Below are 27,451 nucleotides of genomic sequence, written 5' to 3' on the forward strand. Positions count from 1 at the left end.
TATATATATACGTATATATATATATATATATATACGTATATATATAGATATTATTCCGTATCTACTTTTTGTGCTATTTCCGTCTGCGAAAAAGGATATCAGAAGCTAAGGCCAACTAGGACTGGACAAAGCTAGACCCGGCATTCGGAAGGCTCTTCCAGCTGCGTGCCCACGGCCCGTGGTCTCACAGAGCGAGCGTCGAGGACCCCCCTTCAGCGGTCCTTGGGACCCTTCTTCTCACTTTACTCCTCGCTAGCGTCCTTCCCTTTAGGGCCATTGCAGCTCACGTCGTCATTCACCTAATTGTATGTTCGTATGACTGTCTATCCGTCCGTTCATCTGTCTGCCTGGCCGAGCCTCTATGAGAGCATATGTATGTTAGCATAATATGGTGTGTTTGTGTGTAGCCCGTTTTGTATGTGGTACGTCACTTTATGCTGCTGCAATAGAAAGCATGCGCGCTATTCATATGCCTCCTTCAGCGGCAGTGCGGAAAGCAGGCAGCAGAAACAAGGAATTGAAACGAAGGATAGCTAAGGGCCGCTAGGTTGTAGCTGGTAACTGCACACGACTGCTGACACCAACTGTCCCCCTTTGCTGCTGCTGCTAAAACCGTTAGTGATAACGCTTATTGTCCTGATGCATATTATTTTTCCTCTACTTTATTTTCCTGAATATTCTGTGTCGTCAACGTCGTCTTCTTCTCGTTCTTACATTCGCTTTTCGAGTCTTGTTCTCCTTTTGCTCGTATGACTTCTCTCAGCCTGCGCTTCATCGGTCTGCCTAAGTTCGTGCAGCTGACGAAAAACAGCTTGTATGTTTATATCCTACAGACGACTCATTAATGGACTTCGCTACTTTTCTTAAAGCCTGTTCAACTGTTTTCTTAGCTTCCTCGGTTAACTTTCGCAGAACTAACGCTGCACTAGCAATAGTATTTTAAAAAGGTGTTACCTTCCCTTTCTCTGCTAACATTGGCTCCGAACGGGACGACGAAACCCTTTTGCGGCGGGTCGCAGGTACGTTAGCAAGAAAAAAGCTGGCCACTAAAAAGTTCCACTGCGATGCTACTTCAGCAGCAGTATTACGGTTCACATGCGAAGTTAGCGTCACCATCATCAGCACTACATCCAGCACTGATGCTTCTATTGTCAGGACCGTAACGATTCTAACAACAGGCTAAGTTCGACCGGTGCGGCAGCTCAAAACGCACAAAGGAAGCTGACAAATTTCAACTATTTAAATAGACAATCCTCTTCTTATGTAAATTCGAAAGACGAACCAATGCGACGCGTTGCTAACAAACGGATCACCACAAGTTGATTGATTTGTCTTATAATAAAAATTATATAATAGCATTACTAAAATAGCAGCTTCTAGCAGCTCACTGTCGAAGCCGTCGTTCCTACAGCACTTTCCATTGGCTTAACCTTGACAGAACAATGCGACTGTTCGAACAAAAAGTCGTTGGCCACCGTGATGTTTGCTTGAAGTAGAAACGAGGATTGTATTTGTTTTGCGAACTCGCCGCTTGATTGGCCATGTTAATATGGTAAGCGAGTACGCGTGCTTTTAGAAAAGAGAAAAATGCGAGAGTCCTGAGGAAAGGTCTGAGTCAGTTGAGATACAGGCCAAGTGAAGACAGGGGCGTTGCTGAAAAGATCATATTATGAACCTTTGAGGCAGCACCAACAGATTTAGAAGGGAGCAACTGTCAGTTGTGTTATGTCAAGCCCAGTTCACACGAGGCGTGTCAGTCACGGGCATCACGTAACAGAGAGTCTATCACGGACGACCTTTCGTCACCCTTTTTCCGATCGACACTACTCGTACATTCGCACAGTATGTCCGCTTGATGTTACCATCCATTACTTAGTTCAAATCGAAGGAATTTATACAGCTTGTTTCATTCCAACTTCATTTCGCCTCTTTTTTTTTGAGTCTTTTTTTTAAAAAAAAAAGCTTTTTTATAAAGCACGATACGACCAGTTGAGTCGAGTTAGGGAATTTTACTTCCGTGCCGACTACAGCTACAAACGTTGCAGTTTCTAAAGAGGCAATAAATAATGAAAAAAACAGAAACAATTGGATGATTAACGTGGGCATTTCTAGCGTTTGCCTTCTGCGACCTTTCCGGGTGATACCGAAAAGCAAGAAGCATTGCTTTTCAGAATTGCCTGAACATCTGGTGGCAAAAAAATGTCAGAAAGTGAAGGCACGATAGACGAATTGGTTCAGCAGTAAGCAGGTTAGAAAGTTAGCCGCAAAGAGAGGTGGGACGAAGGATGAGAACAGATTCTGCCCTAACGACAACATGGGCAGGCTCCCCTGCGCTAAGACAGACATCCCCTTAGCCTGCTTATCCACAAACGCATAGAATAAGGAATTCTAAAGAGCAGTACTATGAACTATTCGACTATAGCAACAAACGGAAATTCCAAATATTTGCGACCGTTTCGTGTGCTTGATAGTTAATTGTAGGTGACTTCTGCAATATGCCGGTAGTAACTTTCAGAACCGAAAAGTCGTCCTGGAAACCAACATTATATCAAATTTTCCTTGCCTGCCTTAAGGTCACACCTCTTAATATCATATATGCGTGTTGAAACCCACAGAACTATATAAAAAATGTATCACTGTTGCTGTGCCTTTTGGCTCTCACCAGGGCCGTGTATTTACAGGGATACAGTATAGAAAACGCTCGCATACCCCAATAAAGGAAACAGGACATGGCAAGGGCGAAATGCTATTTTGGCCATCACTACTTGACTTTACAACCGATGTTGACCTTATTGAAGTAACTACACGGAATCAAAAATAGAAGATGCCGAACCTTCAACACGTGCTTATTGTATTACCTATGTATCGCGAGCTTGATAGGTTTCCAAGGGACAGAATGAAAGCTTTCTAAAATTAGGGTTATTATCTAGCACACTGCCTGTATTTGTACGTTTAATAAACATGCTATAAAGCCGTGGTAGGTTTCTTAAAGAAAATCTGTCTCTACATTCGCTTTAAAAATAGCGTTTGCTGTGTTTCGGAAAATAGTAGCGCATCACATAAATACCAATAGCAAACAAGAGGCACGTATTTCATTCATCACCACCCTTGCCGTTCTGTAAATCATTTGGTTTCTTCGTGTGCTTAGCGCTTAGTGTTCATACATCTTGCACCTAACAAAATTGTCGCTCCTGTTATGTGCTATCCAGTCGTTCATTCTGCTAGCAATAGAAACTCATCGCAAAATTAGGCTCCACAAATCCGTATTCTCATCTTCTATTATTAGGCGGTAAGTGTGCATCGTGGATCGTCACCTAGATAGTGGCAAAGCACGCGTCTATCTAAGATCATCGGCGGTACAGTCAGTAGTGAGCAGGCGAGTCCCGCTAGACCTAGAGGACGTCAAACATCTAGTGGGTCAGAAACTACCGTCAGCCACTTCCACCACTAACTTCCGACAGATCGACTGCTTTCATGCCACCCGCGAAGCTTTAGAGCTCTCGCAGAGTTCGCAATTAGCACATAGTCAGCGCCCATCCCCGCGTTAGTTCTGCCCCAGCCTTTACTCCCACCTATCTTCAGCTCTAACTTTAAGTGCGATTTCATTCTCGGGTAAAACCCATTCGTAACCAAGCGCCCAAACAGTCCTAAAATTCAAGCAGTTCAGGACACGTCCGATATTCTTTAACTCTGGCCCAATTCAAAGCTACTGTATCGTCCCTAAGCACAGTCATTGTCTTAGCAGTTTGTTTCCGTCTGCGCAGGAGTCAAAGGGATTATTCGGTCCATCGGTAGTTCATCATCGCCTATCATCATATAACGTAAAGTGAGTTCCGTGGCTGGCGACTATTAACTAGTGATTTGGCAATGGCAGCGGAACCCTGGCATCTTTGCCAACAAAATCGACGCCCCTATATAGATTAATACGACGACTATATTGCATCGAAAAAATCTCTCTGATGAAGGGAAAAGATGAATTGTTCTCGCTGATGACACGCAGCCCCGCTGCCGCGTGGCAAAATAACCTGTGTCAATGCTGTAAAACCAGCTATCATGGATGCCGTATTGGAACTGATTATGTGGCCTCGAATGTTACCATACGGCCACTTACTAATATGTACGAACAAGTCTGAGGACTTCAGTTGATCGGTTAATGCTATAAAAACGTTCGATTTCGTTTGGCTTCGGCTCAGTCTTGTTGGCATTCGGGTAACAATATATATGTTTTTATTTTGTGCAAAGTGTGTTAGACACATTTTTACATCGCGCCCTGTAAATTTAATAACTTAACTCTTAAGTTCTCATGGTGACTTCTGTCGAATTATGGCACCGATGAAGAACTTTATGAAATACCAAGCTTGCGACAGCGAAACGCTTCTGAAAATATTAAAGAATATTTGCCAAAAAAGACTTTGATGTTCATATGTATGGTAGGTTTTTTACGCCTTTAGCTTCTTTTTCATCTTGTCTTAATTCCTAGGGGTTACTATATGGCTGACGGGGTGATACAATATAATTTTAAAGGTGTTGTTTGTATCTTGGAAAGCCAAAGAGCATTTATATGAAGATAGTGCCCAAAAACTAACCTATGACAGACACATAACCATGATGCTAGATTTCTGAGAAATCCGACATGTCTTAGGAGGAAAAAACTACGTTTTTTTGTGCTTACCTCTATTGCTTATGGAGGTAGATCACAAAGTAGTACTACCCCAAAGTCGCTCTTTAGGTTCTGATAGTTCAGTTGTTAGCTTGATGTCCTCGAGTAGCGTGGAAATTGACGGCTTTAATTGTAACTAACAACATTGTCTCCACAGATTTAAACCTAATCAGTAACTAATCGACGATCTGATCAAAAGATGGCTCAATGACGTTTTTGAAAAAAAAAACAAAATAATTTACATGCACGCACTTCGTTGATGTTTAAAGCTCAAAAGTTTGAGTTTGCTGCACTGAACATTGCACATTTGTAGACAATGATAGATAGTGTGAATGTAGTTGATGTGAAATAAGCAACAGAATAAGTGATCTCTGCGTTCGTAAATCTTGCCTAGGAGTTGTTTGGGCCTGCTTATATTCTCTCTGTATCTCACATACTCGACACTTTTATATACTTAAAATAAATAAACACACACGAAAAAATGCAGTTTTCTCATGTATGTATAATATTACCTTATACAAAAAATAGCCAATTCCCGAGAGTGGACATTGTATATTTACGGAATGAGCATTTCGTACAACATTATCGCTAGTTATCACAATGCCAATACGAAAACCAATGGATTCAATTTCGCACAAAGAGACACGCGTGTATAAGGAACAACAGCTGGACAGTGTTTATAAAAAATAAATCTATCGGACCACATAGAACGCAAATAGGTACAACATATTAAAAAAGCTAGCAAAATGTAAGCGCAGGACCGTTAAGTAATCTCTATCTATATAGCAAGTATCTACAGTAACATTGTTCATCATACATTAGTATCCAATAGTGCTATTATCGAAACCTAACGTGACAGCAGGAACATGAAAAAAACGATATGACTTTGCGTCTAAATAGAGCAAATCGGATCGTTATACCATTCCTATGACAAAATTAATGGCAGAATAGTAGTTTACTATCTGGTTTCGGCTTGCCTATTATTTGACACAAGGGTCCTTCATAAATTTATGGACTTCCTCAGATGATTAGGCAGGTCCGTTTCCAACGCATATTCCAGTAAAAATCGTTACTATGACAACACGTACGATTTGCATTGAGCTGGAGATTTTAAACGGTGAGAAGTTAGTTCCTTAAATTGGGGCTCGTGTAAGCTGGACAGTAGAGTTCCGCCCCACGGTCAGTATGGATAAACGGTGCGAAACATTAACTAAATACTTAATAATCGATCAAAACGCTAATTGCTATTTTCCAGATGCAAAATTAATTTGAAATTCATGAAAATTTCAAAGAAATATTAATTAATCGTGATTGTTCTATGAAACAATTTTCCCTTCGTTTTGTTCTTTATGTGCTAGAAAATCGGATGAAGAGAACACAGTCGCACTAAAAATCATGGGTTGATTAACACTGCTAATTTTTCGAATTTATAAATATTAGTAATTTCAATCACTGTACCCTATAGTATAAGCATGCAAGCAAGTCTGCGATCTCTGTTACATTCAGCGAATTCTATTCGTCGTCTCCCGCTACGTCTCGTTCGATATTCCCCGCACCAGTGAAAGATGAGGAAAGGCATCAAGGTTGTAAGGATTCAGCCTTCATCCCTTAGCCCGGTATAGAATCACAACATGTCCGTTTCCATTTGGTCTAAATAAAGCCACCTTAGCAAGTCTAGCCTGGCCGCTAGCCCCGGCTCTTCGCTACCTCATACTGTTTGTCTCTTACGAAACTGCTGGTGGTAATGATTTGCCTCCTTTTCCTCAGGGCTTCGTTCATCTTGCCCATTCGTCGCAACACGGATAAGATGGTACGCATCGATTAGCTTGCGAGAAGGCATCTGGACATCGCGCAGAACCCGAGAAACGGATGCCCTATCGCGCCAAAGCAAACCTCTATAACCGTCTGCCGCACCCCTCCAGACCCCGAGTACCGCTCAAAGGCCAACTTTTATGATAGCGTTACCCTCCCATCACGGACATTTAATGGCGAATTGAATCATCTACCTTATCCTCTACCTTCTATATAGCTAGAAAAAAAAATATATATATATATATATATATATGGGTTGTAATGTGGACGCTGCCTTTCAGGAACGGCATCGTTTGTCCTGGGGTCGGTCAAACAGAAGGACGTGATTGCACACATATTTCTGTATCTTATTTTTCGTGGGCAAAGCATATTAAATACATACGGTCCTAAGTTTACGTGAACAATTAACCGCACTTTCGTAGTGTCGATTTCTATTAAGTTTTCGTTTTACTCTGACAATATAATAGGAGACACTCTATCTCCCAGGCTATTCATTATTGTGTACCACTGTTATCAGTGATTTTATTAATCTATATAGTTATAAATATGATTATTTGCAATAATGGCAAATTGAAATCTATCTTGACGTAACAGTGCCCTATTCAAGTAGATAGGAAGCTCACGGTAAATATTGGAATTATGGCTCGTTCTTTTCAAGGGGACGACTGAGTTCTCGAGCGAGCGCGAGCAAAATGCCACCGACTACCGAAATTACCGGACGCCGAAAACGCACCAGACTCCCATAGTCAGAGTTGCCTCCGTCGTCGACATCTCCGTCTCAGCAGAACACGCAAATTAAGCCAAAAAGAGAGTCGACGAGCTGGCACCCGCTGGTCGGTCCTAAGTGGAAGAATGGAGGCATTCTAAAGATGTAAGGGGAACTCTGTAGGGGTTCACTTTTCTGCTACAAGTGTTTCTGCCATTGCTGCTTTTAGCTCGTGCGTGAGTACTTAGAACTTTGGTGGCTTTCATGGGCCGCCGATCTACATTTTCTCTGTGCGACTCTTCTACTTTCCTGCACTGCTGCTGTATGCATTACATGGCTAAAAATGGCTGGAAGCGTTACTCAAAAGAATACTTTCATATTGGTGAACTTGAGCCTTATCAGGGGATAGGTCATCCATCTCAACATTAGCATGAATATTGCAGTCCTCTCAGTAGTTCGCCTTGTTAGTTTAAAATAATATTATGAACAATTCTTCGTTCAACTATGTCTCTTCAGAGTGTCTCTGGGGGGTGACTCAAAAATGTAAAGGTAGCCAAATTTTGTTCCGTTTCTAAAAGTGCTATAATATAACTATATAGTGTTTAGTAGCGAAACAGGAGAATACGTGACTAAGGCAGTGAACTCCGTAATCTAATCCGTTTATCAATTATTACATTTCGATATTTTTTTATATCATCTAACTTATTAAATTCTGACAGTAAAACATCCACTATAACAGCAGTAATTAATATAACCTGTAGTGCGACATTTTCAGAAAACACAATTTCTGCATTCACGAAATTACAATAATTTTATCATTTTTTCGCTGAAAAAATATTGCTTCCGATAATGGTAATAGTTGAGAACGGACGCTTTCTGCTATTTACACGTATATCCTGTTGTGTGTAGGTATTTTTTTTTTTTTTCTATATTTTCTCATACGTATGTAAACTAAAATAGAAGCTGATTTTGCATGATTTTTAGAAAAGACAATTGCATTTGATATTTTAGGCATATTAAGGCCGAGTGTTTGAACTCGCTATTTTCCTGCAGTCACTTAATTTCCTATGAAAAGGTACTCTGCTAGCAGAAGCCATCCGATTTGACTGAATTTAGGATAGGTTGCCTACTTCTTTTCGAACGTTGTGCTTTAAATCAAAATAGAATGAGGACGTGACATGACAGAGATTGTTTGCACTGCAAAGTCAATTGATTGATCTACTTGGGAATGCATTTAAGAGCAGTGTTTGTAAGGTGGTACACAAACGTACATGTTAACGACCGTTGCGTATGAAACGAGTGGCTGCATAAGGGATATAGGTGCCGAGCCGTAGTAAAAGCACTAATGTTTTCAATTGTGCTATCGCTTTTAAGCAAGCTACACGTAGCAACAACAGTAATCAACCGTCCGAATGCCCACTTTTGGAATAAACCTCAATTCCAGCTTCCCGCTATGGTAAATACAATGCAGCTTTGTGGAGAAGAGCATGTCTAAAACAGATGTGTAAGGCTTGCACGCGAACCCGCTGGTGTTAGCAGGATTTCTAACCTGTTCAATTTGCGTTTCATAGCGACGGACAACATAGCTCAAAGCGGAGCATTGTGGGTGACTTTTGCCCCACGTCTATTTATCGCATATGATGACGGTTTAATGACGTAACAACGCGAAAACAGCACTACAAATCAATACCTTCAGCATTAGATATTGACCGCTGAGTGCTAGCGGTCTGTCTTTCAGCAGTCGCCAGGGGACCATTAAAACATCAACCCAAGAGAAAGTCTCCAGCATCCGCGATTCTTGAACGACATGATACGAATGCGCATTGTTAACGATGATTGCCTTATTTGCGTTAGTACAAGTTATACTGATCTTAGAGGTACAACGAAGTCACACAGGATCGTATACGGCGGCAGACCCTTGTTAATAATGACGGCCTAATGGTTGACTTCCACAGCCACCCGGACCATTTTTATATCTCGATGAAGTAACCACATTTTGTTTGATTATCTTTCCCAGGAAGGTGCAACTTATACCCGTTTCGCAGCTTTTTTCTTGTTCGCGCTTTTCTCTATTGTCGCATGCATCTAAAAAGCAGGATGGCACGCCCTTTAAGGAAATTATACAGAATATTCTCTTATCTTCACGTGTTTCTACGCAGCTTTGCATTCGAGTCCCTCTCTTGCTTTCCCAGTTGAGTTTCCACGTGTACTTTTGATCTCCGGCACTCCTCAACCCCATTCCCAGAAGGAAAGGAGGCTTCAGTTACGCATGCTGGTTCGCCGGCTTACTTATCCGTTTAGCTTGTGTGGTGCTATATAATGGAATGATCCGTGCAGTATCAGAGATCGTGCCACACCATCAAGGTGCTGCTATTACCGCTACTGCGGGTGGTTGTAGTCATGGCAGAGATGGGGGCGGAGCAAACAGAGAGGCGCTACAAACGCTTTTGCAAGTCGCTTTCGCGTCGTCTATAGAAAGGCTACGATAAGTACCGGCTCGGTGTAGCTGCCGAAGAAAGAAGCAGGCCAGGCTTAAAAAATAACAGTAACGTTACCCGCGATACATAATAATATAGAATGTAGACGTCATTGACATCACCATAGTTGCTGTTACTATCCTAAAGACAAGGTGGCACAAAGCGTGGGCTGCGGGATTTCTGCATAGGGCGTGCGAAAAAAGCCACAGCAAAGGACTTCATAAGACTACCACTAAAACTGCACAGCGATGGAGACGGCGATGACAGGGACGACTAAGAAATAAAAGGGCTAGTTTTATCACACCCTGTCCGAGACCTAGTCGGCCAGCTAGTCTGCAGACCTGCAGCTAGGCAATCAACTGGCAAACTATTCCTATCGGATTGCCCGCACAGCGCGCTATGTCTATTACCGGATCGGCTTCGCCTTCCTACTGTCATACCGACGTCGGCCTTACTAGACACAAATAAAAAAAGAAGGACCTAACCAGGTAACATGGGCTACTCGACACTTCGACCTCTGGTCCAATCAGTGGCGCCACTCCCTCTTTGACAACGGAATGCCGGTAATTTTTGTCGTCTTAATGGTAGCTTACGATAGCAGTCGCGCAGACGAGGGGGGCAAGCATTCAGAAACTGCTTAGACTTCTTGGCCTTATACTTTGTGAGTATAGCAGTTACCGCATCGAACTGCCAGGTTTTTCTTCTCTCTTCTCATGTCGTGTCCGTAGCTTGACACGAAGGGAACGCATAGACACATACAGCTATAGTCAGCCTTGCAGGCATTTTGGAGGCAATGTCCGTGTAAAGTTGGTATCCCGAATGAAATAATACACTTAGCGAGATTGAGTATTTTTTTCGCTAAAGGGCGTTTTACTTACTCGCAAAAACTGTGTCATGTTAATGTGCTATTATTTGGGTTAATGCTGCCACGGTAAGATGTGTTGTTGATGCTATTTCACATACCTATTATACTTCAACCTATGCATGCTCTTGTATTTGTATCACTCTATTCACGTGTATAGTAAGTGACCACACCGGGCGAGTGCGGTTAAAAATATTACGACCGCCGGAAGTAAAAGCTACGGTGACTTCTATGAATACCACTACCACAGTTATTCATGGTGCATCTCTTTTGATTTGCCGGACAAAACACGTACTAGTAGTTTTCCACATGCAGTCAGGGTTGGCATTAATCTAAAATTGCTTAAATATTTATAAATATATAGTTGAACCAAACGTCTCCTAAGTCAGGGGCGTGGGTATAAGCGGAGTAAAGGTGGCAAGTACTCAGCCTACTCTAGCTAGCCCAAGGGACACTGCCTTATAATAGTGGTCTTTGTCTATTCTTGAAAAATCATTGCATAATCGCCCCTGTGACACTCCCTTCTGCTGCTAGCTGTAACTTTTTTGTAACAGAGGCGAACGCAGCGACAGTTGAATTTTGCCGTTTCGTTCGTACTTTTTTTGCTACCCGTTATTTCTCACCGCCAGCTTCGTCTTCCAGGTTAACCGATTTCTTGGCATTGTTATTGCATAGTCCTCCAAATTGACGAAGGCGTTCCAGAGGGTAACCGTGTACGACGCATCAAGTTCACTTGGGTGGAGCAGAATGAAGGAAAGGTACTTTGATGCACACGACAGCCTTATCTATGGCTTTTAGCAGTACGAGAGCAGTTTAGCTCAAGAGCATCTATGGCAAGGCATATTAGAACATTAGGAGCAGGACGTCAATGGTGAAGTGACGGTGGTTTTTTGAAAGTATGCTATGCGACCCAACCAGCACCAGGTCCTACCACGTCACGGTCTCGCTACAGCCGGCATTGTTGGGCTGTAAGAAAAACGCACGAGAGGAATGTGTACATACTGCGTTATACGTCGTCCGGTTGTCGTTCATCCTCAACAGTGCGCTTCGTCCCACCCAGGGCAGCAGAGGCCATCATATGAGACATTGCTGTATACAATGTAGTGTGAGTACGCACGTAGATCCCTCGTCAGCTCAAGTCAACGATGGTCGTTCATTCGTTCGTTTCGCGCTGTCCAAACCGGTGCAGACAAGCATTTATCATAAAAACAGCGGAGCTTCTATCAGACCTCTTGTGTCACCACAATCCTTGCCTGAACCACCAACGCTGTACCAGCCCTTTCTGACACCATCCGAGGCCGGCCGCCAGCCTCAACTCACTGTCTGCTTCGGCAAAGCAGTCCCAACGTTCGGCAGTACCGCAGCTTCGAGGTCCCCTAACTGGCGGTTCTCAGGAAACGGGTATTCCCTGGCGAGAATGAACCATATCATCTCGCTGTCGTGCCTTCGAATTAAACTCATTAACCGGTTCATACATTACCGCACAAGCACGATGAACTAAATCGAGTAAAAGTTGGCCATTTTGCGCCTCGTAGCTTACCCCGTTTTCAGCTGAAAAGCTGGGGAAGTGAATATTCGGGGTGGACGGCCAACGGCATCAGCGACAAACAGCCTCCGGGGAGCAGAACAGGAGATGTGGTATCCAGAAATATGGGCGATATCTTTGAGATAGGCGCCAGGTGACCCTCATCCGGTTCATCTTCTTCACCCCGTCTCGCTGTTCGTACTCACTGCCACAGGCGGCGGGAACCGAGAGGCTTCTGTCTTGCAACAGTCAACTTATTCACCTCTCCGGAGAGTTTTACTGGGAACAGACGAAGGCAACAAGCTGATGTTAAGAGACAAGAAACTACTATTCGTGCGTAGCAGATAGTGTGTTCCGACCTTAACTAGAATGTCAGGTCGACAAATGTCTTGAGCCCTGGCGGTTGGTCATGGATGTGCTGGACATGTGCGCATTTCAAACAAGCACACACGAAGCTATCAGCTTCCTCATATTTGTAATAGAACTCTTTTGCCAATAGATACAAGAAGCTGCTTTTCAAAAGAAAGCAGGTAATTATTTAGGATGCGATATGTCAAGAAAAATTACACTTTATATTTGCCTAGTAAATAATATCACATGTTTGATAGAAATCTTCAAGGTCAAAAATATATGTACGTTACAGGATCGATAGAGCTATGTGGATGAATTTTTGGGTAAATCCTAAAACAGGACAACATTTTGAAGGTATACTTTTTGGAGCAATTCGAATTTCAGTGATTTTATGATCGCCTCCGATCACACAGTACATGCGGCCCCCTCTTAGTAGTCCGCTTCAATATGACCTTTTCTGCAATTTAGGTGAAAATTTTCCGAATTTATAATCAAGTCAAACAACTAACTGAATTCGAGTGGTTTAGGTACGTTTCAGATAAAGTATTATTGCTTGATTTGAACGGCTTCAATGTTCTTTTATTCGACTCACGTTCCAGTGTACGGCTAGCGCGTTCTTTCTAAGGAGGTTGCGTGGATCTGAACAACGTAAGGTCAAAAGCCGTCTTTGCCTTGCGGTGTTTCTATCGCATGAGTGAGTAGCAGTTTTTACCATTTCTTTTACGCCACTCTACTTCTTATGAAATAGCGGCGCCGGCTTATGTTACATATGCTATACGACCTGGCCTTCACAGTCTCAGCCCGATCGACTGTCGGCTTTGGTTTGTATAGTCAGTTCATATTCAGCCATTCCTATCCACACGGTCGTATTAGACCTGCATTTTCCTTCGACCCTTTCACGCTATTGTCAAAAGAGGACAAACTTTTCGTGATTGCATCTTCAACTATTTTAATAATATTTGTGCGACCCAGACAGCTATGGTATGTTCGTTTATTACACCGGGGATGACACAACTATAATACAACAAGAAACCACCCTATCCGACGACCTGTTCCGGCACTATGCATGATTCGACGTCGGCGACATCCTTCGGCCGAATCCGGCAATATAACAAACCGTAGATGCTGTTGGGAGAGCTGTGGGAACAGATGCAGGTGACATCCTTCATCTCGTATGGGATGCCTGCAGTGCGTAACATTCGCTCACGCGGTACCAGTATGATTGACACAACAAATTGCTACCGGCGAACTGCCGGAAATTGGCTGCGGTAGATCCTTCTACTCTCTCCCTCTCAGCTTTCTTCGCTTCCTTCTCTCATAGACACCTTTTTACTAGCCTACCAGTCAAAGAGCCATGGTGGATTATGTCATGAAATTCATTGTCAGTCTATCGTATAGCAAATGCAGTTGAACGTCAACGGACAAACAAAGTACCAGTTCAGCTAACGGCCATTTATCCCCTACGGCCGGGTACGTACGTACTCTTGCATTGTATTGAAGACGAAAAGTGTATACTGATGATAAAGGCAGCACAGGCCACCCGGTTGTGTAGGATTAAAGCAATTTGTTCGAAATGAAAGAGGAGACCCAATACGGGTATGCGTAACCATATATATTCTCTTCCATTTCGGGACAAGTCGGGCTCGATTGGGTCGACCCGAATCAGACCTTTAATCGCAGAGTGTGAACTTTCTTAACAAGCCTTCGAGGTTAGAAGATCTAGAGAAATCAATAAGTTCGAAAAGCGCCACCATATGCACAATGATAGTCACAGTAACAGAGTGTACAACTACAAAAACTCTAGGGATACACGTGAGGCGTATGTTGAATTCCGCTATATAATAGGTACTGATGTTATGGTCAACGATGGTTTCGAGTGTCAAATTCGAAGCACTTAATTTTAGTAATAGTAACAGAAGCCCGGAAATTACGCAGTTCGTATAGGGAATTCGTAAACGGAACGGCGAGAGCCTGCCCTAGCAGCGGATAATCTAGGAAACTGCGGCGAAAGACAAGGAGGGGATCTTTCGCTCGCTCATTCACACAACCCCAACCCGTTTTGAATTTTACCTGGCGGCTTCTTGGAGTGTTCCTGTTGTTCCCAACACCATCGGCAATGCCTCGACGCAGCGCCTTCATTCGTATTGTTTCGCTGGTTTGCTGTGTTTCGAACTTTGGGCTGAGTTAAAGATTGATCCCTTTTCTGCATTGGGCGTGAGCACGTAATTACTAGCCGGTCGAAAGAACAAAAGGGAGCAACAAATTCCATTTTTCCTGGCGAAGTCCCGACGCGTGCGAAAGTGTGGCGCCGCTCAAACCGGTTCCTTCAAGTTCTTTGCGCGCTGTGTGCTTTTACACACCAATACACCCGCCAACCATCCTACACATGCACACACGTTACATGAGTATGCATGCCGGCCAAAGATCAATCCCGCTTCCCCCTTCAGCTAACTTCCTTCGCTAGAGCTCTTTCGGATTCGTCGCGTAGCTGCGGCATTAGCAGAAGTAGCAGTTCGCGATAGTAGAGCACAGCCAAGGGGCAATGAAACTTGAATACTACGAACAATAGGGCAATCGTTTTGCCGAGAGTTAGCAGGCCTGGGAGTTGTAAGAAGGGCAACGCACACTTCTCATTTAATGCCCGCTGCCGGGATCTTCATTCACTTCCTCGACATCGGATGCGATGGAGGGGCCCCGAAGATCTTCTCGAGATCTGCACTTCTCGACACGCAACTGAACACTACTCGACATCAAATAGGTGGGCGCGCGAGATCGCTTTTCTGACGTTCGCTCGCTCGCTCGCAAGCGACAAAGCTCCACTAGTGATGAGGTTACGAGTTACAAAGAAGAGCCCCCCTAGACAAATAACCCTGATACCTCAAGTAGTTTTCTTTACCGAATATGCTTGCGGGGAAGCCAAATTGCTTGCCGCACCCTCATTCTTTATCATTATTACCTAAAATAAAGAGAAACAATAATGGAAAATTCGTTTGGCCGCTGCAGAAAGCGGAGTATCCATTGGTGATATTGATGAAATCAAATTTTCCTGGTGCAGAAAACTTTACATAGAATTCAAATAAATGCTTGATTTTTTCACACCGGTTTCTGCGATACGACAGTAATGTGCTGATGTGATTTAATGTTAATATAGTATCAATCCAATGGACATATCTCTCAATGTTATGTTACGTAGATTCGATGGACTAGACGGTATATATATAATTCGTTAAGTGAAACCTAATTTATATTCAAAGACGGTTTCTTCATGCAAATGCTGCGATATTACCCGGTACGATTATGCGACACCCATTACGATTCGCCTGTTGTGTTTAGATAAAGTAGAACTTCTATTTGTAGTTTAGCTTCCAAGAACACTATGCAAAATGTAGTGCGAGTAAATGTCAGAGCACGAATGTCAAGAAAATCCCAAGCTTCCTGCTCGGATAAACCCACATGCAGCCAAGTACCAATACTTACCAGACAAGATAGTAAATGGCATAGTTAAAAGGAAAGATTCCCTTTTGCATTCGGCTCGTCATCCGAATTTCTAATCAAATCTCTATCTTTTTGTATATTGAACCTTCAAACAACATGTATCCAGTTTAAAATACCAAGCTGTGACAAGGTTTAAAAAGTCTTTACGCGTACGTCTTTTTTTTACGTCTTTTAAGACAGCGTTGTCTTCACAATACTGAGGACAGTGACAACAAAACAATATTTGGGCGCGAAGCACCGCTGTGGCGCCTTCCTCTTTTTGTGTTCGCTTTTTCCTACACCCTCATAGTTCGTTACTCCCCTAGATAGATGACTTGATTCCCACGAGTGCAAACTCGTGAAGCTTCACTTCACTTAGGCACTCGTCCAGGAGTTGCCTCTCTTATTGTCACGCATGTTTGCGTTCAATGCCGCCCGCAGCATGGTCTTTTCGTTTGTCTCTGATCGCTGGTCTCATTCCTGCCGTTCTTCTCATCGAGCGTTACTCTGTTGACGCGTCTGCAGACCCTCGCTATCGGCACATTCGAGTCAGAAAAGCCGTGGCTACAATGTTTGGAAGACCTTTTCTTCGTTGCATTCGTGTGTTGGTTGGTTCAGTGCACTCACCTGCAACGAAACCGAAAGGAGAACGGTATCAGCACATATTTTCACCCACGATTGAGCGATCTACCTAGTGACTGTCCAAACCGTCTCAGCACGTGACTCTCTCCGTCGCACTATTCTTGCCAATGCTAGAACTCCTGCCTGTTACTACTGCCGCGGTCTCTGCCGCTTCTCCTATAAGCTAAGTCTGCCAGCTGTTCCGCCGCTTTTCAGCCCTATAGCCCGAACCGACAACCGACGCCAACGAAAGCCGGAGTGGCGTCCTCAAGCTGCCATGCGCCTTCCGACGAAGTGCGGGACGACCAAACAGACAGGGCAGGCAAGTAGATGCCTCGTGAAAGTATTTTCCCTGCGCGGTGAAGCATGCCTCCTTACTTTGCTGCGTCCTTGCTGCTGCTACCACTGGCGTTTCTGCCAGTGCGTTCACTGCTGCTGTTGTCCTCGTGCAAGCGGTGCTACCTTCGCTACCGCAGCCACTATTGTTGCTGCTGTTTCTACACATCTTCTTCTTAGGAGTCTTCTTCTCCCTCTATACAGCAGCAGATCCAACTTCCTCTGTCCTTCTCTTTGGACGATCCTACTTTTGCATCCTACTTTTCCATGTGAACGAATGCCCTCAACTCTACACTCTAACTCAGTTTTGCCAAATGCATGTGGCCCTCTGCAAACCTTCTCTTCAGCATCGTCACCCCGTAACCCTTGCCATACGTCCCGTTTACTTGAGTTCTTCCTCTTTTCTGTTTCAGGGTTTGCCCCGACTCCGTGTGTTATCGTCTTTTCTTCTTTGTTCCACCATACCCCGTTTCAAGAGGATAGTCCACGCTACCGATTGTGTCTGCTATTCCCTCTTGTCTCTACTGACGGTCCGCTGCATTGGCGAGCCGGCGTCGGCAGTTGCCTCCATCTCAGTCAGTCAAGAACGAGTACGACACGCAGGCAAGCGAAAACCAAAATAAACGAAAATGCTTTCCGTATCGTGGCTTCGCCGTGGAGTTCTTCGTGGCTGTATACCATTCTTAACCGCTTCATCACTATCATGCGCTGCCGTACTTGTTCGTTTTGCAACTGGAAGAAAGGGTAGAGGACCAAACCATCTTGTATTCAGATACCCACATGCTATGCTCCAAGCACCAGAAACTTGCTACCCCGTTTTGTTATTCCCGTGCCACTCCGATGTATACTTTTCTCTACCAGTAAGTTGTATCTTCACGCTTGCGCACGTAGGTAAATGAAAAATCGCGTACAGATATCGAAAGCACAAATCTCGGATTAGCTTTTTTTAGTCATTGTCCGCCATTGCTGTCTTTTGCGCTTCCTCGCCTTTGCCGCCCCGCTCCTACTGCTGTTGCCGTTGCCAGCGCAGCTAATGCCTTTATCCTTTGAAGCGGAACCTTTAGATGGACAGGAGCTGGCGACGACCGCATGTAGGTTGTTTTTCTATACTAGGATGTCTATGTATTTTATCTGTTTGGCTGAACCAAACCACTACATCGTACGCCATAGAACGTCCATTCAAGCGCGACAAATGTCAGTCTACGAGTAACATGCGATGGACGAACCGCCAGACGGAAGACGAAAGAGGACTGCAAACACGCTGCAGTGACATGAACACCGCGAGCAAACTCGATGGCCACAGGCGATTCGCACACAGCCAAGCTGTTTCTCTGCCTATATATCCATCACAGCGCACTCCACGCCTACTGCAGCAACGTACTGAAAGATCCGAAGCCAGAAAACCGCCGTGCAAGCCGGGTACAAACTGGCGAAACTTTCAATTCTGCCGTGTCTTCAGGACGCATTTAAATTGGTAGAGCAAGTAACGCGGCCCTTTAGCTGGTAATGCTGTAGGCATCCCCGTTGGTCCGTCCCTCATCCAGTGACCTGCGGAAACATCGGCAGAGCGTCCTTCGGCCTTGGTCGACCTGTAGAGTATACGATTGACCGAGCCACCAATCAATCCTAGCCCTAGCCAACGTTTTTTGCTTACGATACATAATTTACCCAGCGGCCCGGCCTTTGTTCGTCTCCCCTATGAGTCCAAAACTAGACCATACGGGATCATGGGTAGAAAACGGCAAATATAGGAGCTTGACGATGTTCTTGCAGTTTGCAGTAATACTAGGATAGCGTCGAAGGATTCTTCACGATTGGGCATCGTATGGGTCACAAACATAGGAACTAAGACTTTCTGTGAGAAAACAAGTGTCAGATCGCGATAACTTGTATTCAAGCACGATATCGAGTTTTGACGAGAAGTAACTATTGCGAAATAACATGGTAACACGCGCTGTATCATATACGAGATAGCCTCTATTGTAAATTAAGTTGTCTAATTATGGTGTCGTCAATCGAAGAAAAATTATTGCTTAAATGAAATATGTGCCTGTGCAAGCTATGTCAGCCCAACGATAGCCCAAAGGGTAGCAAGATTAAGAATAATTTTTGTCGACTTCTGTCATTAAGGCGATCACAGAAAACGAGAAAGAACAAAGAAAACATACCCACATTGTCTCACGATCCCTAGACTCAAACTAGAAAGAGTTAATTTCCTAAGGGAATTCAGGTAGGACTCAATGCACCGGGTAAATTTCTTATTGTGTCATATATGTTTGCTATGGCTTGCCTACGTTTGCTGATATCTTGCTAGAAAGTAGCATGACGGAGGCGTTCATCGATAACCAATAGACTTGCTTAAAACTAGAAAAGAGCTCACCAACAAGCCAAAGGACGATAGATATAACAAGCTGTGATATGTTGTACCGTTTTTAGATAAAAATTTAGCTAGGAAGCACGGAGTGGCCAAGCAGAATTATATTTACGAACGAAAATTACACAACATCATTCAGTGAATACTTTTATTCTAAACACTGTCACGTAACAAGCATAATGTAATCGAGCGTTCCTGTTACTTTTCTCAAGTGATGTGGCTAAATTCCCTACAACACGTACTATACGGTGCCACGTATTAAACTGAGATTTACAGACGCACGTATATAGCGTTTAGCTTCTGCCCTCATAACATCAATGATTCCAATAATACACACCTAATAATATTAGGTCTAGACAGAGGACAACCGTTAGCCGCAAGAATGCGTCGGACAATCTCAGTCGGCTGACAACATTTTTACAATGGCCACTCGCCGGTTCTGCCTGGAAAACTAAGCATCGGTACATTGTTGACCGATGGGACGGACCGTGGCTTCCCCTACGGCAAGTGACTATGGTCAATTGCGAAGTAGCACGTTTACTTAATGAACCGTTTGTAGCTATCACTGTAGCCTTTGTAGCCGCTGCCCTTGTCCTTCCTGTTGGCATCGCGGCTGCGGTTGTGTTTTGGTGGTTGTTCGATACTAGATTTTACATGCTAGGCAGGCAATGGCCTTGGCGTCAGGCTCATGCCAGGGGCGATATGTGCCCCATGTGTGCCGAACCGTTCAACAACGGTACGCGTCGTTCTGATAGTGTACATACAGTAACAGAACGTAATCGATACGGTCGGACCTTAGCATGTCTACATACAGTACAGGCACACAAAAACAAAGGGCGAGAAGGAAGCGGGGCGCCCAGGCCGAAGCAGCCGCAACCGCGATAACCAAAATCAAGGTAGGAACAAAGGCATCGAATCGCCTGCATACCTACTTGCGGCATGCCTAATGGCTACGAGTGTGTATGCACCGAAGTGTTTGCTAACCTCGACGCTATTTCGCGGAAACGTGTGTACTTACTGTATGGCACAATTACAAGGGAACGCAACATCTACTAAGTGAGAAACAAGTTGACTAATGCTGATTGAAGCAGGCAGGTCGGCTTGTATTGAGTTGGATTAAAAAGCGCCGTTCTCAAACAACAGTGCTCAGCAAAAGTAGCTAGCATACGCGCAGGAAATCAGAGAGGAACGCAAGTATGGGTTGATAAATTTTCGTCGGACATATCCGTACAAGCCTCATATGACATTGTTCAATAAGACATTAAGTTATACTTAAAATGAATGTCAACTTTACCGATATCCCTTGAATGTCACTATAATCTGATCTATCGTTGTTATAAATATCGCCTAATAACTTGACTGATAAATAAGTAATCACAATTTTTAGTACAATATGACAAGTGTCTCTTCGAAAAAAATACGAAATTGTTCTACTTAGCTAATTTCGTAGAAAGGGAATGTATTTAAATAGATTTAACTTAGCCATATAAAGTTATTATACAAATGTAATACTGTGCATCTAGTTCCAACTTTCGCCGAACGTTACAATCAAGGACTGATTGTATCATCGAGGAAGCTCTAACAAGAAATTCCGTTAAGCCATCTGTCACACTTGTCGTGGGTAGCAAGCTGCGAAACGCACTATCGTAGAAGCGCTAATCTAACAATCACCATATCTCTAACACTATTCCGTATACATTCCTATACATGATAAACGAAGCTAGCGCTGCGCAACGTTATTTGTTAACACTAAATTTATAACCCAGCTAGACACACACAGACCTGTAATCTTGCCTATAGACCGACGCAGTAACGCCTGTGAGCATACGATTTCGATGCGACTTTGGTCTTCGCTAAAATGGTTGGCCAATCGATGCAGGTTTTACGATGCGGCTTGACACGCTCGATCCCAATTCGAATTTAATTGAATTCAACGGAACCCTTAACTTAAACTGAATTGGAAACCATATGGAATTCTAGTCGGGGATCAGCTGGCGGCCGCGGAGGAGCTGGGAACTAAGAGCGAAGGAGGGGCTTACAACCAAAAAAGATTGTTCACTGCTTTCTAACGAGCACACTATGAACACAGACTTCTTTACATATGAGACGAAAGGGGAAGGGGCTGGATCTGATCATCCGATCTGGAATAGGAGAGAGAGAGAGAGAGAGAGAGAGAGAGCACGAGAAGTAAAGCGATCGGAAAGGGTATGTCGGGGCAAAATGTTTAGATACCAATTGCGCAAGAATTGGTTAGCAAATCAGGCGCATAGGGTTATCGTGATAACGATAACGTAGACGTTGTCGGTGGTTAAAATGACGGTAATGGCAGTTTTATAACAATCTAGGACTTCACAAAAAGATGTACTAGCTATATATGCAACCGCAAAACGAATCCACTTAGATGAATGGGCAGATTGGCCTGACTAATGTACGTAGGTTAGGTTGTAAGTTCCTAAGCTTTGCGTACAGAGTAATACCATACATAAATACACGTAGATATGCGGGGAATACTCGGACTGAACCCTATGTTTACGAGCGGCTTACAAGCAGAGCTCATCGTCTGTCCATCGCCTCCTTAGTAAACGAAGAACAGGATGATCTATGCACATCACACGACTCTAAATTGGGTGAAAATAATGAAGGTCTGTAGGCGAGTTGGTAACTTGGCTCTTGTTTCTTAATAGAAAAATTACTTCAAAACAATCTCTACGCAGGGCCGATTGATCAATTGCTTATTAGATGTCAACGCACGGAATGGTTTTGGTAAAACCATGAAAAATTGTGTGTGTTTTATTTCATATTACATTACACCTGTGATCAAAGTGTATATATGGGCTAAATTTAATTATCATATTTTACTTATGAACAACGTCCACGTGGGTTATGTTTGCAGGAGGTTCCGTGCTTTTACGTGATAATGCAAAAGTACCCTGGACGAACAGAGAAATCATTAGTTCAAAGTTATCGATGTCCGTAGAGGTTATGTAGCCACAGCGGTTTTCATTAGACAAACACAACACTGAATGGCGAAAACGGGCGTATTCATTTCTGGACCTTCTCTTCTGTCACCAAGTTATTATACCTGCCGAACTGGGGTGGAAAAACTACAAGTCAGCGTTTGTAACAGACGCGCTCTGACGACCCTAACGCAGCGACTGTCCTTGCGACGTACAGCATACATGAGTAGAGGCAGAAACATTTACACACATAATTTTTTGATGATCACTAGTCAAGCACATATGCGACGAATCCTAAGCATCGGTGTGCATGTGTTTTATGGACATGTGAATCCTAAAGGCGGGCTGTGTCAGACGCCCACATCTCAATTCGTGCATCCAACTATTTGCAGATGCATGACACTTGAGCGATGACTCAATTAATGCACAGCAGGAAGTTCAATAGGCTTTGAAAGTTCAGAGGCTTCTGCTCCGCAATGTTGGCAAGACTGGTACAAAGCAGAAAGAATGACATCCGGAGTCTGCGGTCCTTACAGTTGTTTTAGACGTCCATTACAACACATCAAGTGTTGAAAATTACTCAGTTGAGTGAACACCAGTCAGAATTATTTGTAAGATCATATCTGCACTTGCGAAGTACTTACGAGCCAATTGTAGCTACAGGGAGCCTTTTTACCTATGCGTCTATAAATAAATATATAGGAGCCATATCGATGTACATAAACGTATCGGTGTTTGCATCAACCATGACTCGTATCGATTATCGTCGGTATCGGACTGGCGTAAGCGGCTGTAATCAGCAAGAATATCCTGTCTGAGGTTGAACAAGATTGATTTTCCACCTCCTCCGGTCGTCCATTTACCCGCTCAGTGATTCGTTCATCTACTACGGTCAACAGATAGCGCACAGTATGACTCAAACGTTCGCGGATTGCCTCGTCCACCAGCTAACACAACTAGGACCACTGGGCGATAACGACATCAGCGACGAGGACCACAACAACAGGGTCGTGACTTGGACACCTGTCTGAGCAGTGGCGCAGGACTACCATTAGCAGTATGAGCAATCCTGTAGCGAGCGAGGACCGATTCTCAAACTTGTCTGGGACCCCGCCCTCGGCTTGCCTTAACCAGCCACTCTTTCTGTTCCTCGATACCCTGTTATACTCTTTTTCCCTTTGGCAGGGCCGGATACTATCTAACTTTCATTCTTCGATCGTCTTCTGTGGTTGTTTACTGCTTGGATCCCTTCGCCACAGCAACATCGGACATGTACGTGCAACTAAGCATCTGGCTGTTTCTGCATCGGTACAAACAGTAAAGGCGATGCAATTAGCAATAACGGTACTACGAGTCAGCAACTTATCTAGCCTCGTGTATCTATACCATAAATACGTATGTAAATATTATCAAGCGGTCCGTTTCGTAGTTTCAGTAATTCCTAGCAGCAGGCGGCGGTAGCGAACCAAAACCAACAGCACTAGCAGAAGTAGCAATAGTAGTAGCTTCGGTGGCTTATAGTTGAGTTTGACCGACTGGATACGAAAAGCACTAGAGAAAGCAATTCAGGTTAAAAAGCGGCAGTAATCAAGTACCGCGGATCAACTAGCAACCAGATCGCGAGTTGCGAATTGATATCGAAATGAAACTTGCTTAGTTTAAGAGAGGCAGAAAGGCGAAAAAGAAGGACTGACCACACGATGCGAAAAAACGAAGCTTTGCCTCATGGGCTTCTCTACGCAAGGAAAAAAGACAGAGCGAAGAAGGCTGAAGGGCGGAAAATGAGCCAAGAGATAAGCCCGGAAAGAACTTGCATCTAGCACTCCTTCCCGCACTAGCCACACCAATTAGCTGCCTCCACTGCCAACAACTCATTTCACACGTACATATGGGCCATGTATAGGGGACCCTGAGTCCCAAAACGACCAAAATCCCTCTACCACTGTACCCTCATCCAGTAGGAGGGATAATAGCAGACAGTTGGAGCTTTTCCGGGAGGCGATAGAAAAGCCATGATGGTTGCTAGGTTTGACTTCCTAGTCCGTTCATAGCTGCCGGCTTTGCCGACTCTACCAACCTGTATAGGACGGCTGCCGGAAGGTGGAATGGAGAGGTGAAACAGGGCGAAGGAAACGGTCGTCTCTTCGGAGCAAAATTGTTTTAGTGGAAGGGTTTGTCTGGAAAGGGACTGAGGGAACATAGGAGGCGTAATATACAACTTCATGTCGTTGCTGCTGCTTGTCCTCCTCCTGGTGGCGAGATGAAACTGCTCGGGTGATAGCAGGCCGAGTCAGGCAGGTCCCGGACACTATTCCTGCTTGGCCGCCTGATGCTCTTTTTTCGTCGTGCCATTGCTAGCTCTGCTGCTGCCACTGGCAGGACTGGCCGGTGGCACTAGCAAAAGCACAGCTAGAATTGACCCTTTCATACAGACTAGTGCGGATGCCGCTGCAGGCTTCATTTTGTCCAATCAACGGTCTATCACTATTTTTTCTTCTCTTTGACTTCCTTTTATCGTATCGTCACATCACTGTCTTCCCCTTTTCACCAATAGCTCCTCTTAGGTCGCTTTTGTCCAGCTAGAAAAACGGAGTAAATGAGGAATAAGGTAATCGGTGAAAAACGAATTTTTTAAAACTCTGCGTCTTAGGTTGATCTTGGCCGAGTGCCATGTACCAGGCAGACAACCGCTGCCAAGGGTCAGTCTTGCTTGCGATCGACAGCAGCCGGATCGAATAGCCTGGCTTGCTAGACACGATGTTCGGACAGAGTGACACCCTATAGTTCGTGGACTAGATATTTTGACCATATATTTTAATACGCAAAAGCTGCACCAGCAGAACGGACACCGTATGTACCCGGAAGGCTCCATACAATCTATATGTATATATTGTACCAGTTTGCTAACTTGTTTGTCACTCATGCCACGTATACCAAAAACATACATTAACCAAATGGATCAGTCACGGCTATTTATGTGATCGTCAATGAGCAGGCCCAAAAGCAGGTAAGCACAACAAGCCACATTACATCCGCTACGTCCGGGTTCACCATACAGCGTGTTGCCCTAAGGCAATACTGTCTTCTGTCAATCCGTTTACCTGCTGCTCTAAGCTGGCCTCTCTTTTTTCATTCATTCATTCATTCAATACAGCGTTTGTCGAGTTCCGTTTTTCCCAGAAACTCCCCAATCTGGTTCCAGACATGGTTCCATTGGGTTTTTATTTGCGTCTTCACGTTTACGACAAACAAGATATGTATCGTGGTTAAAAATCATGCAATCCTTAATTGAACGAGCATCCGGTGTGGAGCCTGTATCTGTTGAATATCACAGCTTTTATCTTCTAACTCGGTTTCATCTAGAATGATGCAAGTCTTATTGTAATTTGTACAATTTTGGTAGCAAATTGGTAGCTTGCATCAGCATCATTATTCCCAAATGTGGCGTAACGCCTTGTATACGAGTGAGTAAATAAGTGAGTAGTACGTAAACAGCTACCTGTGGTATACACTGAGCTCTCTTCTATTGTTTTGCACGGGCCAAAAAAAGGCGAATAACTATTACGATCGCCATTATACGAACTGGGCGGCCCACTTAATGGAATCCGTGCACGCTATTATGTTGGCTCGAGCAGCCGCTATGCGAAACTCATGCTGAGAAGGGACGCAGACGTTTGCAAGATAAACTGAGGAATCAAGCCGAATAGCGTATGTCGTCCAAGTGACGTGTACCCTTCGGAGAATGTACGTTTTCTGCTGTTAAGAATGTACGCGCTACATGTGCTTTCCCTACCGACGGACGTCCAGCAAACATTTCGTGCAATCCGCTCGCCTTCCGACTCGGGATAGAAGGCCGGCGTCATATCACAGCAGTATCTCCACTTCGCGGGACTTTATTATAAGTAAAAGTAATTGGAACGAAGACTGAAGGAAATGCGCAGCAGCGGTAACTAAAGTATACAATTTCTATAAATGTTCCCGCTTCCTATTACTATGGCTGTCGCCGTCGACTGCCGGCGTCGATGCCGCATTCGACTTCTACATCATGAGCTGCAGATCTTCTAGCGGGGGGTCCATTCCCCACTAGCTGCTGGCCGTGGCGCTTGTGCTCAGGTGATCGGCCGCCCGTGCACGATTTCACTACGTTTCGCCTTTTTCCAGCCCCCTATTCGTACCCCGTCATGGATGCTGCTGTTCCATCCTATTTCATCAGCTTTAGGTTCTCACTGGCATCGCGCAAAGTACCGGCAACACGCTTGCGGAATATTGATCAGCTAAAGACTAGGATGTAAAGACCTTGAGGGTGAGCTACTGAAAGAAGCTGGACGTCCGTTGAAGATTCGCGGCCCGTACTTGGACATGGAAAGCGCCCAACCAAAAGCGGCAGCTGCAGCGACGGCTTCCGAGCATAATAAAAGACTCCTTAGACTTCAAGGACTCGACGTTCTCATGTCCTTCAGCGTTTGCCTTGGTAAGTGGAAAAACCACCGTTTGTTCCCTTGCCTGCCGCTTCAGCCCATTTCCTTCTTCTTTTCACTCTACATATATAAATACATATATATATATATATATATGAAAAGAGAACAATGGCGGCGTTTAGCTAGCCAGCTTTCACAGTTAAATAGCGAGAACAACTTCTAAGCAGCGATCGCTCACTTCCAAATAACAGAGAGCAGTCCGAGCGTTGGAAATCAACTTTCCTGCTGTCTTGTAGTAGACAGTCCTATGCATTCATGCTCGCAACAACGTTGGTAATTATGTGTAATTTTTTGCAACGAAAATAACCTAATTTTGTTTGAAGACTGATGAAAAATATAAGTTGGTACGGCGGAGCCATGCAAATATATCTGTGTATAAGCAAATATCTAAAACTAGAGTATGTTGACCCCCTAACACTGTTATCTAAGTGCGTATAATGATCAGATATGCGCAGAAGTATAGTATCCGTAGTAGCTAGCTAATCCCTTTTTTGCCATAATTTTAGGTCTTTAAATTGATGAGGCGTTACATAATAATTGTTTTAGTAATAATAATATGAATCTAACAAATAAAAGTAGGAAGGGATTCACTCTTTCTAAAGAAGACTGACTAGCACTTTGCTCGCCTTTCACTCCTTATAAAGCAAAAGGAAAAGTGGTATTCAGCACGGGGGCACAGGAACAAAGGGAAAAAGGACAGGAAGGCTTTCTGGTTTGTAAAGGGTCTCCAAAAAAGAACCCCTGTAGGGCAATGAAGATGAATAATTGCCCTTAGAAAGATAAAAGGGCGGCTTATCCATTCAGATAGCTCTAGAAGC

At 44.0% G+C, this 27,451-nt stretch overlaps 3 protein-coding genes across 6 annotated transcripts in view; 1 reads left to right on the forward strand and 2 right to left on the reverse strand.

Moving 5' to 3' along the window:
• The window catches only part of LOC111267519 (uncharacterized), a 265,929-nt gene that overhangs the window by 185,773 nt on the left and 52,705 nt on the right, over positions 1-27,451 (reverse strand). The gene's annotated exons all lie outside the window — the stretch shown is intronic.
• Positions 1-27,451, reverse strand: part of LOC147752523 (uncharacterized) — a 53,672-nt gene that overhangs the window by 2,390 nt on the left and 23,831 nt on the right. Inside the window, exon 2 of the mRNA XM_086971353.1 lies at positions 14,464-16,494. Coding sequence (XP_086827479.1) covers positions 14,464-14,662 — 199 coding nt within the window. The 5' untranslated portion in view covers positions 14,663-16,494. The remainder of the gene's footprint in view (positions 1-14,463; positions 16,495-27,451) is intronic.
• Positions 26,257-27,451, forward strand: part of LOC111267522 (uncharacterized) — a 68,779-nt gene continuing 67,584 nt past the window's right edge. Inside the window, exon 1 of one of the 2 annotated variants that reach the window (XM_086971354.1) lies at positions 26,257-26,626. The gene's annotated coding sequence lies outside the window, so the exon portion shown is untranslated. The remainder of the gene's footprint in view (positions 26,627-27,451) is intronic. The other variant, XM_086971355.1, reaches the window with a different exon arrangement.

The sequence above is a fragment of the Varroa jacobsoni genome, unplaced genomic scaffold, assembly GCF_002532875.2.
Source record: "Varroa jacobsoni isolate VJ856 unplaced genomic scaffold, vjacob_1.0 scaffold_1196, whole genome shotgun sequence".
In the NCBI taxonomy this organism is placed as follows: Eukaryota; Metazoa; Arthropoda; class Arachnida; order Mesostigmata; family Varroidae; genus Varroa; species Varroa jacobsoni.